General features: G+C 40.2%; 1 protein-coding gene across 1 annotated transcript in view; it reads left to right on the top strand.

Annotated features, from left to right (window-relative positions):
• The window catches only part of LOC131675910 (uncharacterized), a 198296-nt gene extending 185257 nt beyond the window's left edge, over window positions 1-13039 (top strand). Inside the window, exon 3 of the mRNA XM_058955038.1 lies at window positions 12374-13039. Within this exon, the coding sequence (XP_058811021.1) occupies window positions 12374-12931 (558 nt within the window). The 3' untranslated portion in view covers window positions 12932-13039. The remainder of the gene's footprint in view (window positions 1-12373) is intronic.
• Window positions 13040-14348: the final 1309 nt, after the last annotated feature.

Here is a 14348-nt window from a genome sequence, read left to right as displayed (position 1 = left end):
AAGAGCTACGCTGCTGAGATATCCAAAACTATCGATTCAACACAGATACTTCCCCCGGAGGAAGAATATAAGTTTTTGTCCAACTCGATTCTCGATAGCGCGATTCAAACTCAGACGAAACGAGTACCCGACGTGAACACCCAAAAACGTTCTCCCAACCCGTGGTGGGACAAAGAGTGCTCAGACGTGTACGCGGAGAAAGCTGCCGCGTATAAAACTTTCCGGAACGACGGGTTAGTTGCTAGTTATCGAGTGTACGCGATATTAGAAAAGCGAATGAAAAATTTAATGAAAGCTAAGAAACGCAGTTACTGGCGCCGGTTTGTCGACGGGTTAACAAGAGAAACATCGATGAGCACTCTTTGGGGCACGGCCCGACGTATGCGAAACCGAAACAGTACTAACGAGAGCGTGGAATATTCAAACCGTTGGATATTCGATTTCGCCAAGAAGGTTTGTCCGGATTCCGCCCCGGCACAGAAAATCTACCGCGCCGCGTCGCCTTACAATACCGCGAACGAAACACCGTTTACGATGGTGGAGTTCTCACTTGCTCTCTTATCATGTAACAATAAAGCCCCGGGGCCAGATAGAATTAAATTCAACTTATTGAAGAATCTGCCAGACTCTGCCAAAAGACGCTTGTTGAATTTATTTAATAGGTTTCTTGAGGGTAACATTGTCCCACATGACTGGAGACAGGTGAGGGTCATCGCCATCCAAAAACCAGGAAAACCAGCCTCCGACCACAATTCGTATCGTCCGATCGCAATGCTGTCCTGTATCCGGAAGTTGTTCGAGAAAATGATCCTGTTTCGGCTCGACAATTGGGTCGAAACAAATGGCTTACTGTCAGATACACAATTTGGCTTCCGCAAAGGCAAAGGGACGAACGATTGCCTTGCGTTGCTCTCAACAGAAATTCAAATGGCATATGCTAACAAAGAGCAGATGGCATCAGTATTCTTGGATATTAAGGGGGCTTTCGATTCAGTTTCGATCAACATTCTTTATGAGAAGTTGCACCAGCATGGTCTTTCGCCAATTTTAAATAACTTTTTGCTAAACCTGTTGTCTGAAAAACAAATGCATTTCTCGCATGGCGATTTATCGACATCACGATTTAGCTACATGGGCCTTCCCCAGGGCTCATGTCTAAGCCCTCTCCTCTACAATTTTTACGTGAATGACATTGACGAATGTCTTGTCAATTCCTGCACGCTAAGGCAGCTTGCAGATGACGGTGTGGTCTCTATTACAGGTCCTAAAGCCGTCGACTTGCAAGGACCACTGCAAGATACCTTGGACAATTTGTCTGCATGGGCTCTCCAACTGGGTATCGAGTTCTCCACGGAGAAAACTGAGCTAGTCGTATTTTCTAGAAAGCGTGAACCAGCGCAACTACAGCTTCAATTAATGGATCAAACTATTGCTCAGGCTTCAACATTCAAATATCTCGGGGTATGGTTCGACTCTAAAGGTACCTGGGGATGTCACATTAGGTATCTGAAACAGAAGTGCCAACAAAGGATCAACTTTTTCCGTACAATAACTGGAACATGGTGGGGTGCCCATCCAGGAGACCTAATCAGGTTGTACCAAACAACGATATTATCAGTGTTGGAGTACGGATGTTTCTGCTTTCGCTCCGCTGCGAACATACACTTCATCAAACTGGAGCGAATCCAGTATCGTTGCTTGCGTATTGCCTTGGGTTGCATGCACTCGACCCATACGATGAGTCTCGAAGTGCTGGCGGGCGTTCTTCCGCTGAAAAATCGATTCTGGGACCTCTCATATCGATTGCTCATTCGATGCGATATTCTGAACCCATTGGTGATTGCAAATTGCGAAAGGCTTGTCGAGCTTAATTCTCAGACCCGATTCATGTCCTTGTACTTCGATTACATGGCACAGAACATCAATTCATCTACATATAACGTCAACCGTGCTCATCTCTTAGATACTTCTGATCCAACTGTATTTTTCGATACATCCATGAAGGAAGAGATTTGTGGAATTCCGGATCATATTCGCCCACAAGTGGTCCCAAATATTTTCTATAACAAATACCATCAAGTCGACTGCGCCAAAATGTTCTACACTGACGGATCAATTCTCGACGGGTCCACAGGCTTCGGTATCTTCAACGAAAATCTTGCTGCCTCATTCAAACTCAATGATCCTGCTTCAATTTACGTCGCAGAATTAGCTGCCATTCAGTATACTCTCGGGATCATTGACACCCTGCCCTCAGACCATTACTTCATCGTTTCGGATAGTCTCAGCTCCATTGAGGCCATCCGTGCGGCGAAGCCTGGAAAGCACTCACCGTATTTCCTGGGGAAAATACGGGAATATCTGAGTGCTTTATCTGAAAAATCTTACCAGATTACCTTGGTTTGGGTCCCGTCACATTGTTCTATTGCGGGCAATGAGAAGGCGGACTCTTTAGCCAAGGTGGGCGCATTAGAAGGCGACACTTACGAAAGACCAATTTGCTTCAACGAATTTTTCAGTATCTCTCGTCAGAGGACGCTCGATAGTTGGCAAACCTCATGGAGCAATGGGCATCTGGGACGGTGGCTACATTCCATTATCCCGAAGGTATCAACGAATGCTTGGTTTAAGGGGTTGGATGTGAACCGGGACTTTATTCGTACGATGTCAAGGATCATGTCCAACCATTACTCGTTTGACGCGCATCTCCGTCGTATAGGGCTTGCTGAAAATAATCATTGTGTTTGTGAGAACGGCTATCACGACATCGAGCATGTTGTTTGGCTGTGCGCAGAGTACTGTGTTGCCAGGTCCCAACTAATAGATTCCCTTCGGGCCCGAGGTAGATCACCCTATGTGCCAGTCCGGGACGTCCTGGCAAGCCGTGACCACCCCTATATTTTTCTTATCTATATCTTTTTGAAAACCATTGATGTCCAAGTTTAATACATTTTACCCTCTCTCATTCACAGTAGAATCTCACCAACCTATCCCTGTATCTACAATATGGCATTGCTTCACGAGTCTTCGGTGCACACTCTTCTTGATAACCGTCTATCCAGAACATCATGACATACCGCACATGCAGATGATATAGAGTGCCAATAATTATCCGAAATATCGACCCTCCCCTCGCCCCTGCGATTACAGGCTGGAAACTACAACACTACAACAAAGTGTGCATATCCGCCACAATGATCAATCAGCAAACGACGATGTCAATTACACAATATGTATCCCACTTCCTACCTTTGTCCTTTACTTACATAAGAGGGGAGCAAGCCGCCCCTAAATACGGCTTTCCCTTCCCCCACTAACATGTGACATGTAATATAAAAAAAAATGAATTATCGGCCTCGTTAAGCTACAGCATTTGGGCCTAAATAAACGTATTTTAAGAGATTTTCAACTATTTCTACATTCAGAATTACTCAAAAACAGTTGTGCTAAAAGCTTTCGATATTTCGAGCTTTCGTAGCACGCCATCTGCATAAACCCAAGGATAACTTTTAGTACACTTGTTTTTCTTTTCGTATCTTTCCACGCTGTTTCGCGTGCGACGGTACACTGCGTATCGCGAGGAAAATTGAAAAACGCTGTTATGAAGTTTTCCAAAACGATTTTTTCTTTGTACCATCAGATTCCTTGGTTTCTAACGAATCCGTACATATGCAACACTTGGGTAGTTTTGTAGGAAATATCGAAGAAACAGCAGGTTAAAAATATTGCTCCACTTTTGCGCACCTTTACATACAAATTTTACTTTAGTTGTGTCTGTGCGGGTGGAAAAACTGCTTCTAGTAAAATGGAAATTTTTCAATGAAAAGCGGAAAATATGGAAAATCGGAGAAAATCACGTCATAGAAAAATTGTTTAGCTATGTTGTATTGGAAAAATCAAAATTTTAAACACATGATTGCAAAAACTGGCGGATTGCCCGACGGGGGCCTTAACCTGCAGGAATTGTCAAGACATTCATCAATGTCGTTGACATAGAAATTGTATAACAGGGGGCTTAGACATGAGCCCTGGGGAAGACCCATGTAGCTAAATCGTGATGTTGATAAGTCACCATGCGAAAAATGCATATGCTTTTCCGACAACATGTTTAGTAAAAAATTGTTTAAAGTCGCTGAAAGACCATGCTGGTGCAGCTTCTCTGAAAGAATGTTGATAGAAACTGAATCAAAAGCCCCCTTTATATCTAGGAATACTGATGCCATCTGCTCTTTACTAGCATAGGCTATTTGAATTTCAGTTGAGAGCAACGCAAGACAATCGTTCGTCCCTTTGCCTTTGCGAAAGCCAAATTGTGTATCTGACAGAAAGCCATTTGCTTCGACCCAATTGTTGAGGCGGGATAGGATCATTTTCTCGAACAACTTCCAGATACAGGATAGCATTGCGATCGGTCGATACGAATTGTGGTCGGAGGCTGGTTTTCCTGGTTTTTGGATGGCGATGACCTTCACTTGCCTCCAATCGTGTGGGACCATGTTAGCCTCAAGAAACTTATTAAATAAGTTCAACAAGCGTCTCTTGGCAGAGTCTGGCAGATTCTTCAACAAGTTGAATTTAATTCTGTCTGGCCTTGGAGCTTTGTTGTAACACGACAACAGAGCAAGTGAGAACTCCACCATCGAAAAAGATGGGTGAGTAATGTCAGAGACATAACCGGAGTGAAGTAGAATACACTTTAGGCTGTTAATGCGAATGCTACAATTTTGACTATACTCTGAAAGATTATATTGAAACCAGCCATTTCGTTATTTCTAATGGAAATACCGAAATATCGGTACACGTACATCGAAACCTAAAATATTCCAACATATTTATCCTCATATGGCAACCCTGAAAATAGCATTTAATGAGAGTGAAACAATTCATTTGGCAACAGTAGAGAATCGTATATACTTGTACCGTTATTTCGCTATTTCCATTAGAAATACCGATTTAACTTATTTTAATAAAACCTGTCAGAAACTAGTAAAAATTGCAGCATTCGTATTAACAACTTAAAATGTTCTATAGCTAAACTATGATCATATTCCCTTAGGAGGCGCGTTTTACTCCATGTTTTCATAAATAATAATATGCTCGAACCTTAACAAAGCAGGTATCTTAGAGTGGAGTTTTCGCAATAATGGAGCTTTTCATGTGTGTAGCCGCGATATTCGCAAAACAAAATAAGTAAAAAGCACATTGCGTCATTTAGCCGCACACAAAATAAGCCGGGCTTAATGTGGATACAATTAATTTGTTTTATGGACCGTTATTTAACTGAGTTTATAACATGATGATACGTAAAACTTTTTCTCACTTTGCTCCGAGGACCAAGAATTTTAAATTTCCTCTGGTAGTGCAAAAATGCTCTATAAACTCGTAAATAAACTCGTATCAAATCATGAACAGAAAATCATATTATCAGTATCCAATAAGCCAACACCATCTCCTTTACACAACGAAAAAACCAGTACGCATTATGGCTTGCCGGAGGAAACAAATACACAGATAAATTCACCATGGTGCACACTGGAACGCGCGCCGTGGTGAATTTATCTGTACAAGCAACTGACGCCACATATAATTTAAAGAACAAGAGAGCGCGGTTCTCGCATCAAACCACCCCATCGCCAATCCATTTATTCAGCACTGAAAAAAAGTGTTGTGTACAAGACACAACCACGATGACATTAAAATGCAGCCAGTTTTATGAGCAAGCAATATTATCCGTGGCCAAATTAAAACCCTGTTTCAGAACTACACACAGGCATGCTATTCTTCACTAGAGATAATTGTTGAATTTTATAAATTAAAATCGATTACCTATAGTGTGATAAATTCAAGTTTTAAAAAAATTTTATTCAAATCCAAGAAATGGGAATATAAATTAATGATGCTCACAAACAAGACCTTACATCTATCTTTAAATACCTGCTATCAAATCAAATGTTTGCAAGCACGATAGAAAAATAACTGGTCATAAATCAAATTATTCGTAAACGAAGAAAGTTTAATATATGTATCTTTATATATTCGGTGGTTTAATTAACATTAACTCTGAAATGTTCTATATTTGGGGTCCTAAAAAGAACGATTTTAAAGGAATTATTCAAATTAACTGTTTTGTATGTGGGGTCCTGAAAAGGACCATTGGTAGCATCCTTAAAAGGACTATTTGTGGGATACACAAACACGCGTGCTATGGAAAGAAAAATACTAAACTAACTAAGGGCTTTAGGTTTAACAAAAATAACATCCAGAATGGAAAAAAGGTTTGCCGTCTCTTCCAGCCGCACGTTACTTACATCAGATAAATATTTCGACATGAAAAGAAACAACCTTTCTCTTCAGCATCTAATTTGAAACACTGATAGCTTGAAACGTGACATCGGCTTTTATCACTTTCGCACTGATGAGAGAAGGACTGCCTTCATGCAGAATAACGAAAAGATATTTGCGGATTCTTCTTGGTACGGCTTTCGCTAGCTGGCAGTGTTGCCACATCCTCCAATTTTCTGAAACATTGCAGAATTTTGGATTATGTTTCCGAAAGACTATTTTTAATAAATCACAGGTTTTCGCTAATTTCAACCTGAAAATGTACTTTAAGTAGCTGCACATTTTTGTATCGTTTCGGAAGGATAAATTTAAACAAATAACAGATTGTTGCAAATTTCAGATTGCCAATATACGCGCAAGCAACAAATAACGAATATAAACTGCGCAATTGGATTATCGCTGTCAATGGTTGGAAATATTCCAATTCGTTCTTTATTGTTTGTTATTGTTATAGCCCTTACAAGGGCTTTTAATTTAACAATAATAACATGCAGAATGGAACAATTAGCCAGCTTCAACTGAGGTTTGCCAACTCTTCCAGCCGCGCGCTATTTACATCGGTTCACCCCCAGCGGTAGCAGTGATCAAATGCAGCACTCATCGCAGCGCATTGTCAACATGCATGACTGCTACTGCTGTTCTTTATGACCTGACGTTTGACGGGAGAATGAAGTCGCTCGAGGAATGATATTCTTTAAATAGTCGATGATGACGTCATTCATAGAAGCGTAGTGTGCTGGGTGCTCAAATCTGTCGTACGAGACGCTATAGTCACGATGTTACTTGCCTGGCAAAAGAGCAACAACTGATTCAAACAGGCACGCGGCACATTTATTTATAACTTTTCGTGTTCGTTTGAATCATTAACCTGCTCTCTATGGACGGCTCTGCCGATAGATTGAATGATGTATGGGAGTTTTCACGTTTTCGAGATCTGTTCATTTTTGCTTATTTTTCAATAGTGTGATATTGAAATACAAAAATTGTCACGTCATTTCATTATTAGAATCATCAGCGCCTGGCGGCAGTCATGGTATCTATTACCTACCATCGAAGTGTGAGCTGGCATGAAACGCAGCAGCTGCTACGCTTACAACGTCAGAACACAAACTAACGAATTTTTCTCGTGTTCTCTTTTTATACGCATCGCAGTTTCCTTCGATGAAAAAGAGGCAGTCCCAGCAACGCTTGCTTTTTGAGCGAATTGTACCAACCAATCATGGATCAGATAATTACTACTTTCATAAACTCCATTATTTCCGCTATTTTTAGTAATTGTACATACTACCGAATTGGATACAAAATTGTTGTACATATTTCCAATCAGATAGCGTAATAATCTTATTTTTTCATTCAGTACAAAGGCAGATATTCACGTTTAAAAAATCGGGTAAAATTCTGGCAGAAAATTTTGAAACGGGACCCCTATATTGAAACGTTAGAAGTATTCTACTTCAAAAGGTGTTTCGTTCGCGTTATCGTGAGGGGACGCGCGCGGTAGATCTTCTGTGCCGGGGCGGAATCTGGACAAACGTTCTTGGCGAAATCGAATATCCAACGGTTTGAATATTCCACGCTCTCATTAGTACTGTTTCGGTTTCGCATACGTCAGGCTGTTCCCCAAAGAGTGCTCATCGATGTTTCTCTCGTTAATCCGTCGACGAACCGGCGCCAATAACACTGTTTCTTGGCTTTCATCAAACTCTTCATTCGCTTGTCTAACGTCGCGTACTGTCGAAAACTAGCGGGTAACCCGTCGTTCCGGAAGGTCTTAAACGCGGCGGCCTTCTCCGCGTACACGTCTGAGCACTCTTTATCCCACCAGGGATTGGGAGAACGTTTTTGTATGTTCGCGCCGGGTACTGGCTTAGTCTGAGCTTGATTCGCACTATCGAGAATCAAGCCAGCCAAAAAGCTGTACTCTTCCTCCGGAGGAAGTTCTTGGGTAGATTCGATGTTGTCGGATATCGCGGCCGTATAGCTCTTCCAATCGATATTTTGTGTGAGGTCATACGAAATATTGATTGATTCCAATGTACAAAGGCACAAATCCCCGACTACATACGGGGAACGTGCCATTTGAGCCAATATATTCTGATACCTGATACCTGATACGATCGGCAGATGGTCGCTACCATGGGGACAGGGATTACCTTCCACGCGCAATCCAACTGTAGTGAGGTCGAGCAAAGGGATAAATCTAATGCACTTGAGCGCGCTGGTGGGGGAGGGATCCGTGTCATTTCACCCGTGTTTAGAATTGTCATATTGAAGTTGTCGCAAATATTGTGAATTAAAGAGGAACGGTTATCATCATAAAGGCAACCCCATTCCGTACCGTGAGCGTTAAAGTCTCCTAAAACTAGTCGCGGTGCAGGCAGGGATTCTATGATGTCATGTAGCCGGCGATGCCCAATCGCGGTGTTGGGGGGATATATATATGGAAGCTATGCAAAGATATTTGCCTTTTGTTGTTACTTGACAAGCGACAACTTCAATACCTGTTATCGAGGGGAGGTTAATTCTGTAGAAGGAATTGCACTTTTTGATCCCCGAAGCACTCCTCCATAGGGGGTGTCTCGATCCAGGCGAATGATATTAAAATCGTGGAAGTTGGGATCTATATCTAAAGTTAACCAAGTTTCACATAATTCAAATGCATTGCAACTCAAACTATTTATTAAAATTTTGAAGGAATCGATTTTCGGGATTATACTTCTGCAATTCCACTGTAGAACAGTGATCAAATAAGTTAGCCATCGAAGGATACAATCGCTGAAAGGAGGGGCCATTTAACAGTCAACTGCTTCAAAAATGTTCTTACTGTAGGGAAAAAAGCTAACATAAGACTTTTAATAGGATCAGTTATACTGATAGTTTTTATTATCCAGTCCACTATGTCCGAGAGTTTGATAATTCCAGTGCTGTGATTATTCTCGAACTGAAACAGAGGAACACTTGGGATTTTTGATGTTCCTGGAAGTGCTGGGAACTCCTTCTCTGAGCTTAATCCTCCGAGACCAGGAGCTACTTGCTTCGGTTTGGTTGCAACACTTCCAATAGATGTGACTTTCGGAGCCCCGTCAAGGGATACCCTCTGGCCTTTACAAGGAACTTTAGGAAAGGAAATGTTCCTCGTCTTCCTATAACTTCTAGGCGCCCTAGTAGTGTTCCCTCTTGTGGGTCATCAGCCTCGCCCTCGTTAGGAGGCAAGTGAGCATAGATGTTTGTTGAGGAGCAGAGATGGGAATAATCATTCATTCGCATGATTCTTGACGAATCCGTTCATTGGTTTGACAGCAGCCAGTCGTTCATTCACGATCCTACTAAAACTCTCCAAATGAACACTGAACGTAGGTAGAGATGAACTTCCTAAATAGTGAGCCAGGTAAAAGAATGATACGTACTATATTGAAGGAAGAAGATTGTGGTTCTTTATTCGCGGATAGAATCGGAAGATAGAATTGTAAACATTCACAAGTGAATCAACTTTTAGTTCACAAATGAATGTGAGATTGTATTCTTCAGTTTGGTTAGATCAACTTTAAACTGCAAATGTACACTATAATAAATTTTGGGAAGTATATTGCACTATAATCTACTTGAAATTGATAGTGTTATATGCACGGAATCGATTTATGAAGTTATTTCTGGGCAAATGCATGCTTGTACATGACATGCATGAAAATTGTATGGTTAACAATTTCGTATTTTTCAAACAATCCATGTTGCGGCTCCGCGGTTAGGTTTTCTCGTTTGGCGGTGTTGGTAAATTCATTACTGCGTAGACAGCAGAGTGCATTTTAAAATCGTTCCTTTTGAAATTTTCAAGCATTAGCGGTGCCTGCTTATATTCGCAATTCTCATTTTCTGTCCTCCTTCTGCATAACTTGTAACAGGATCTTTTTCTGGGTACAGCGTCGTTTCATTCTAAAAATTGATTTTTTTTACCAGCACATTGCAAACTACTTACTTGACAATTAGAGATCACCAAGTGAAAATTTCAGAGGTCTATAAACAAGAACGACAATTTTTTTTATTAGAACGATCCGGTGAATGTTTTGAAATAATTCTTTGTGAATGAAAGAATGCATTCATTTGCGATCCTTTCTGCTTTCATTCAAAACACTATTAGGTTCTTTACTGGCACAGTTAACCTCACTTTTCTTGACAGTTCGCTTGTACTGTTTACATGGACCTAGAAAAATTTGTGGACGACTAGATTCGCTCGTAGAAAATCGTAAAGAATTTTTCTAAGTCCATGTAAACAGTACAAGCGAACTGTCATAAATGAACACTCAGTTCATTTGTGACGTCAGCGTAAAGTATTCAATATATGTGATGGAGAATGAATCATTGGGTGAACACTAACATTGCCGGGCGCTGTCACTTTTTCAGTTTTTTTGTTTCTCGCGTTCGCACGAACGCGTAACTGTACACAAGTAGCCTACTAGGGTTGCCGAGATCGGGTTTCACAGTAGGAGCATGTTGGTGGATGATTTCAAATTGATCGTTTTGTGAAATGATTTTTCCCATGCCTGTTGAGGAGGGTGGCGTAGTTTTCTTTAGCATTTCTGCGAAAGAACGTTCGGATCGTCCCGCAAGGGAACGTTTTAGTTTATCCCCGCATAGTTTGTACGCGGGACATGTAGATTCTCTGCACAGTAAGGACACTTCTCAGCATTCTTACTGCACGAATCATCCAGATGATTCTCTCCGCATTTTCCACAGCGGGCCTTATTGCTACAATGGATGGCTGTGTGGCCCAATTGTTTACACATTGTGCAATTCATGACCCGCAGTACAAACAGACGCACAGGCAGACGAACCTTGTGCAAGAGGACGCGATAAGAGTTGGGAGTACGTTTTTGAACCATCCCCCGCTACTACTGCTGAGTGCAAACGCTTTCACTCAAGTATATTCACTGGCTGAAGTAAGCGGTCTCTAAAACGGCCAACCCCGTACTACAGCAGATCCTCGCATGTCAAACTCTCATCGGTGACAACGCCTTCAGACTGTACTTTTACAGCTGGAATATACACATAATGTTTGGGGCGGGGGAGAGCCTTGAGAGTCGATTCGACCTCCATTTGGCCGTCCGGGGTGGGAGCCATCGACACCGTCAACGCACGGGATCAGCGCAGACGGGAAAAAACCGTAAATGTATCAAAAAGGTAGATTTTACTTATCTGTATACTCGTTTCCCACGACGCACCAGTCCAGCTTATATAGCTGGTTATTGTGCAATCCTCACTTTGCGAACAAAAGGTTGAGCAATGCGGACTAACGGTTAACACAAGAGATAATAAAAGTCCATACCTCGAAGAGGTAGAGAATGGCAAGATAACCTTGAACGCGGATACTGTTCTTTATCGCACTTTTTCGCACGGACCGAAAATAAAACACTTCTATCTCGATCGAGCGATGAGTAGAGACTGATGTTTATATCATTGAAGAATAGGCAAAACACAACGTCAAACTTATCGACACTCAAAGACAAAGAACGAACTTGTTACTTCTCCAATTTTTTTTTTCATGAGATTTATTTACCAATGGCATCTGTTAGACTAATTTTGTTTCTGAACTTTTAATAATTTGTCAAACATACATTAAATTTATGGCATACATTAAATTTATGCATTTTTGAAAAATCAATGATTTTCATCTAAACCAGACCCACCCCAAACGCCACTTTATTCGTTAGATGATAAATCAACGATTTTGAAGGACTTTGTGGTATATTGAACTGGTTGACGATGGAACCACGCGTCGCCTCTGGAATCTTCAAAAAACTACAAACATTATTTCCATGATTAGGAAAATGGGGGTTCTGTTGAGAAATAACACAATAAAACGGTGAACATAAAATGATAACCCTATTTCTTAGTTTAATTATAATAATATGGCAAGAAACTGTAACTGTATTTACAGCTCGCCATTTTTAATTAAAATGGCGAGTTATAATTTTGCATTAATATGAAAATTACAATTATAGCGTTAGACGGATTAAAAAAAATTTTCTACTTTCAGACGCATACCATATTTGGTGCAACGATAAAGGATTTTCTCAACAATTGGTACAACATCGGCATTACTCATGTTCAGTGGCTGCATTCTGATCTTGGTGTTCCAAAAAAGTTCTCCAACGATTCGTTCAATCAGATACTGAAAGAACTATCCATGAAAAATGTGTTGACTGTACATCAGGCATTCTTTAAACTGATGAAAGAATCGTTTCGGAGGTACATACGTATTGCAAAAGCTATTGAGCGCATGAAGGAAGACATGCAAGATCCGATATATGTTATCCGATATGAACGAGATCGCCTGGAATTGCTGAATCTCATTCGAGAGGAGGTGCGACAGAACTTGAAACAGGTGCTTTGCGAAATATACGAGTGCGTATTGAAAATAGATCATAATTTCGTCCAACAACTAATAAAGGAAGATGAGAGATTAGATATAAAATATGACTACAATGATGAGACTAGCCGACATTTGAGGGACGGATTTATTTATGGCGATCTTGTCGTAACTCTGGAACATATACTACAGTTCATGAAAGCCTACGAGAAAATAGAAACTTGAGCACATCTGTATAAAACTTAAAACGTGTTCTAAACGTACTTATCTAGTACAGATTTGGTGTATAAATAGAATTCTCAAGAGATTAGATGACTTTAAAAATATGTTTAACAACGCTAAAAGCTATTTTGTGATTATTTCCAGGTTCTCCTAAGGTGTTTATTAATATACAAATAAACATTAACTTTCAAACAGTAAATTTGTAAAGAAAAATGATAAAGTATTTTTTTGTAAAAAACAGGCTTTTTATAGATAGTAATTTATAACAGTTATATAAGAAAGTTCCCAAGTCCTCGCTATCATTATATGAAACATAAATTATTATATATTGTTTAAATACAGATCGATTACCTATTACAAATATTGAAATGTATCATTTATTCATACGAGAATCTCTAGTCAAATTCTATTCAATTATCATTGGAGTTTAGGATTTTAATCATAATGCTTTCACCGCCTTCATCATAGCTACATACATATATTCAAAACAAAAACAACACCCAAAACCAAGTAAGCCAGAAAAATAAAATCGCTTTGATTGATCTGTTGCAAACTGTATCGAAATAACTGTTCAATTTTACAGGTAGGTATTATTTGTTCTGATTGCTCTACTACCTCGTCAAAACTTATGGGCTGCGATGAGCTAGATTTAAGTTCAATTAAGTTCTTTAGGATTTTCCATAATTCTTTGCTGTTGTTTTAATGTTCATCGACCTCCCTTTGAAAATGCTCACATTTGGGTTTTTTAAAGCTCGTGAATACATATATCGCGCTAGTGTGTACACGGAAACAAATCCTTGTCCGTTTTCATGAATAAAAAATCATGAAAAATAAAAAAAAATCATTTTCCCTAATCATGAGAATGATTCATGTTTTCATGAGTAAAATGACTAATGCCATGAACTACAATAACCGCTCCCATGAGCTCAGATCATGAGCGCTACCTGCGTTACGCGTACCTGTCAAAACGTGTTCATAGAAGTTAAGCATCAGTTGCGAGCGGAGAAGCGGTGATAAATTTTCGAAAAGTTTTTATTTTGATGATAAAATTCCTCCGATTTCGTGTCTCAAACCATTATTTGTGATCGGTTCTTTGACTGTACAGTGCTCGGTTCGTTCGCAGACCATTTATTCTACTGCTGGTAAGTGTTTTCTTTTCTTCTCATTTTCAATTGGCACTTGCGAAATTCAAACAAGAGAACTAGCACTTGATGCTATATTTGTGACGATATTTGTAAAGAGGAGACACTATCCTCGGTTTGTGCTATTTTTGCGGCTTGAACGTACGTTATCCGGCTCTCAATACAGATCCCGGAAACAATTCAAGTGCAAGCTAGTGAATTATGTTAGGATCCTGAAAAATGTTTTTCTAGGAAAATTGAACCCGACGTGCAGCTTGAATACATTACTCCCAACCCCA

The sequence above is a fragment of the Topomyia yanbarensis genome, chromosome 1 (assembly GCF_030247195.1).
Source record: "Topomyia yanbarensis strain Yona2022 chromosome 1, ASM3024719v1, whole genome shotgun sequence".
Classification (NCBI taxonomy): domain Eukaryota; kingdom Metazoa; phylum Arthropoda; class Insecta; order Diptera; family Culicidae; genus Topomyia; species Topomyia yanbarensis.
This window is presented reverse-complemented; position numbering and strand designations above follow the sequence as displayed.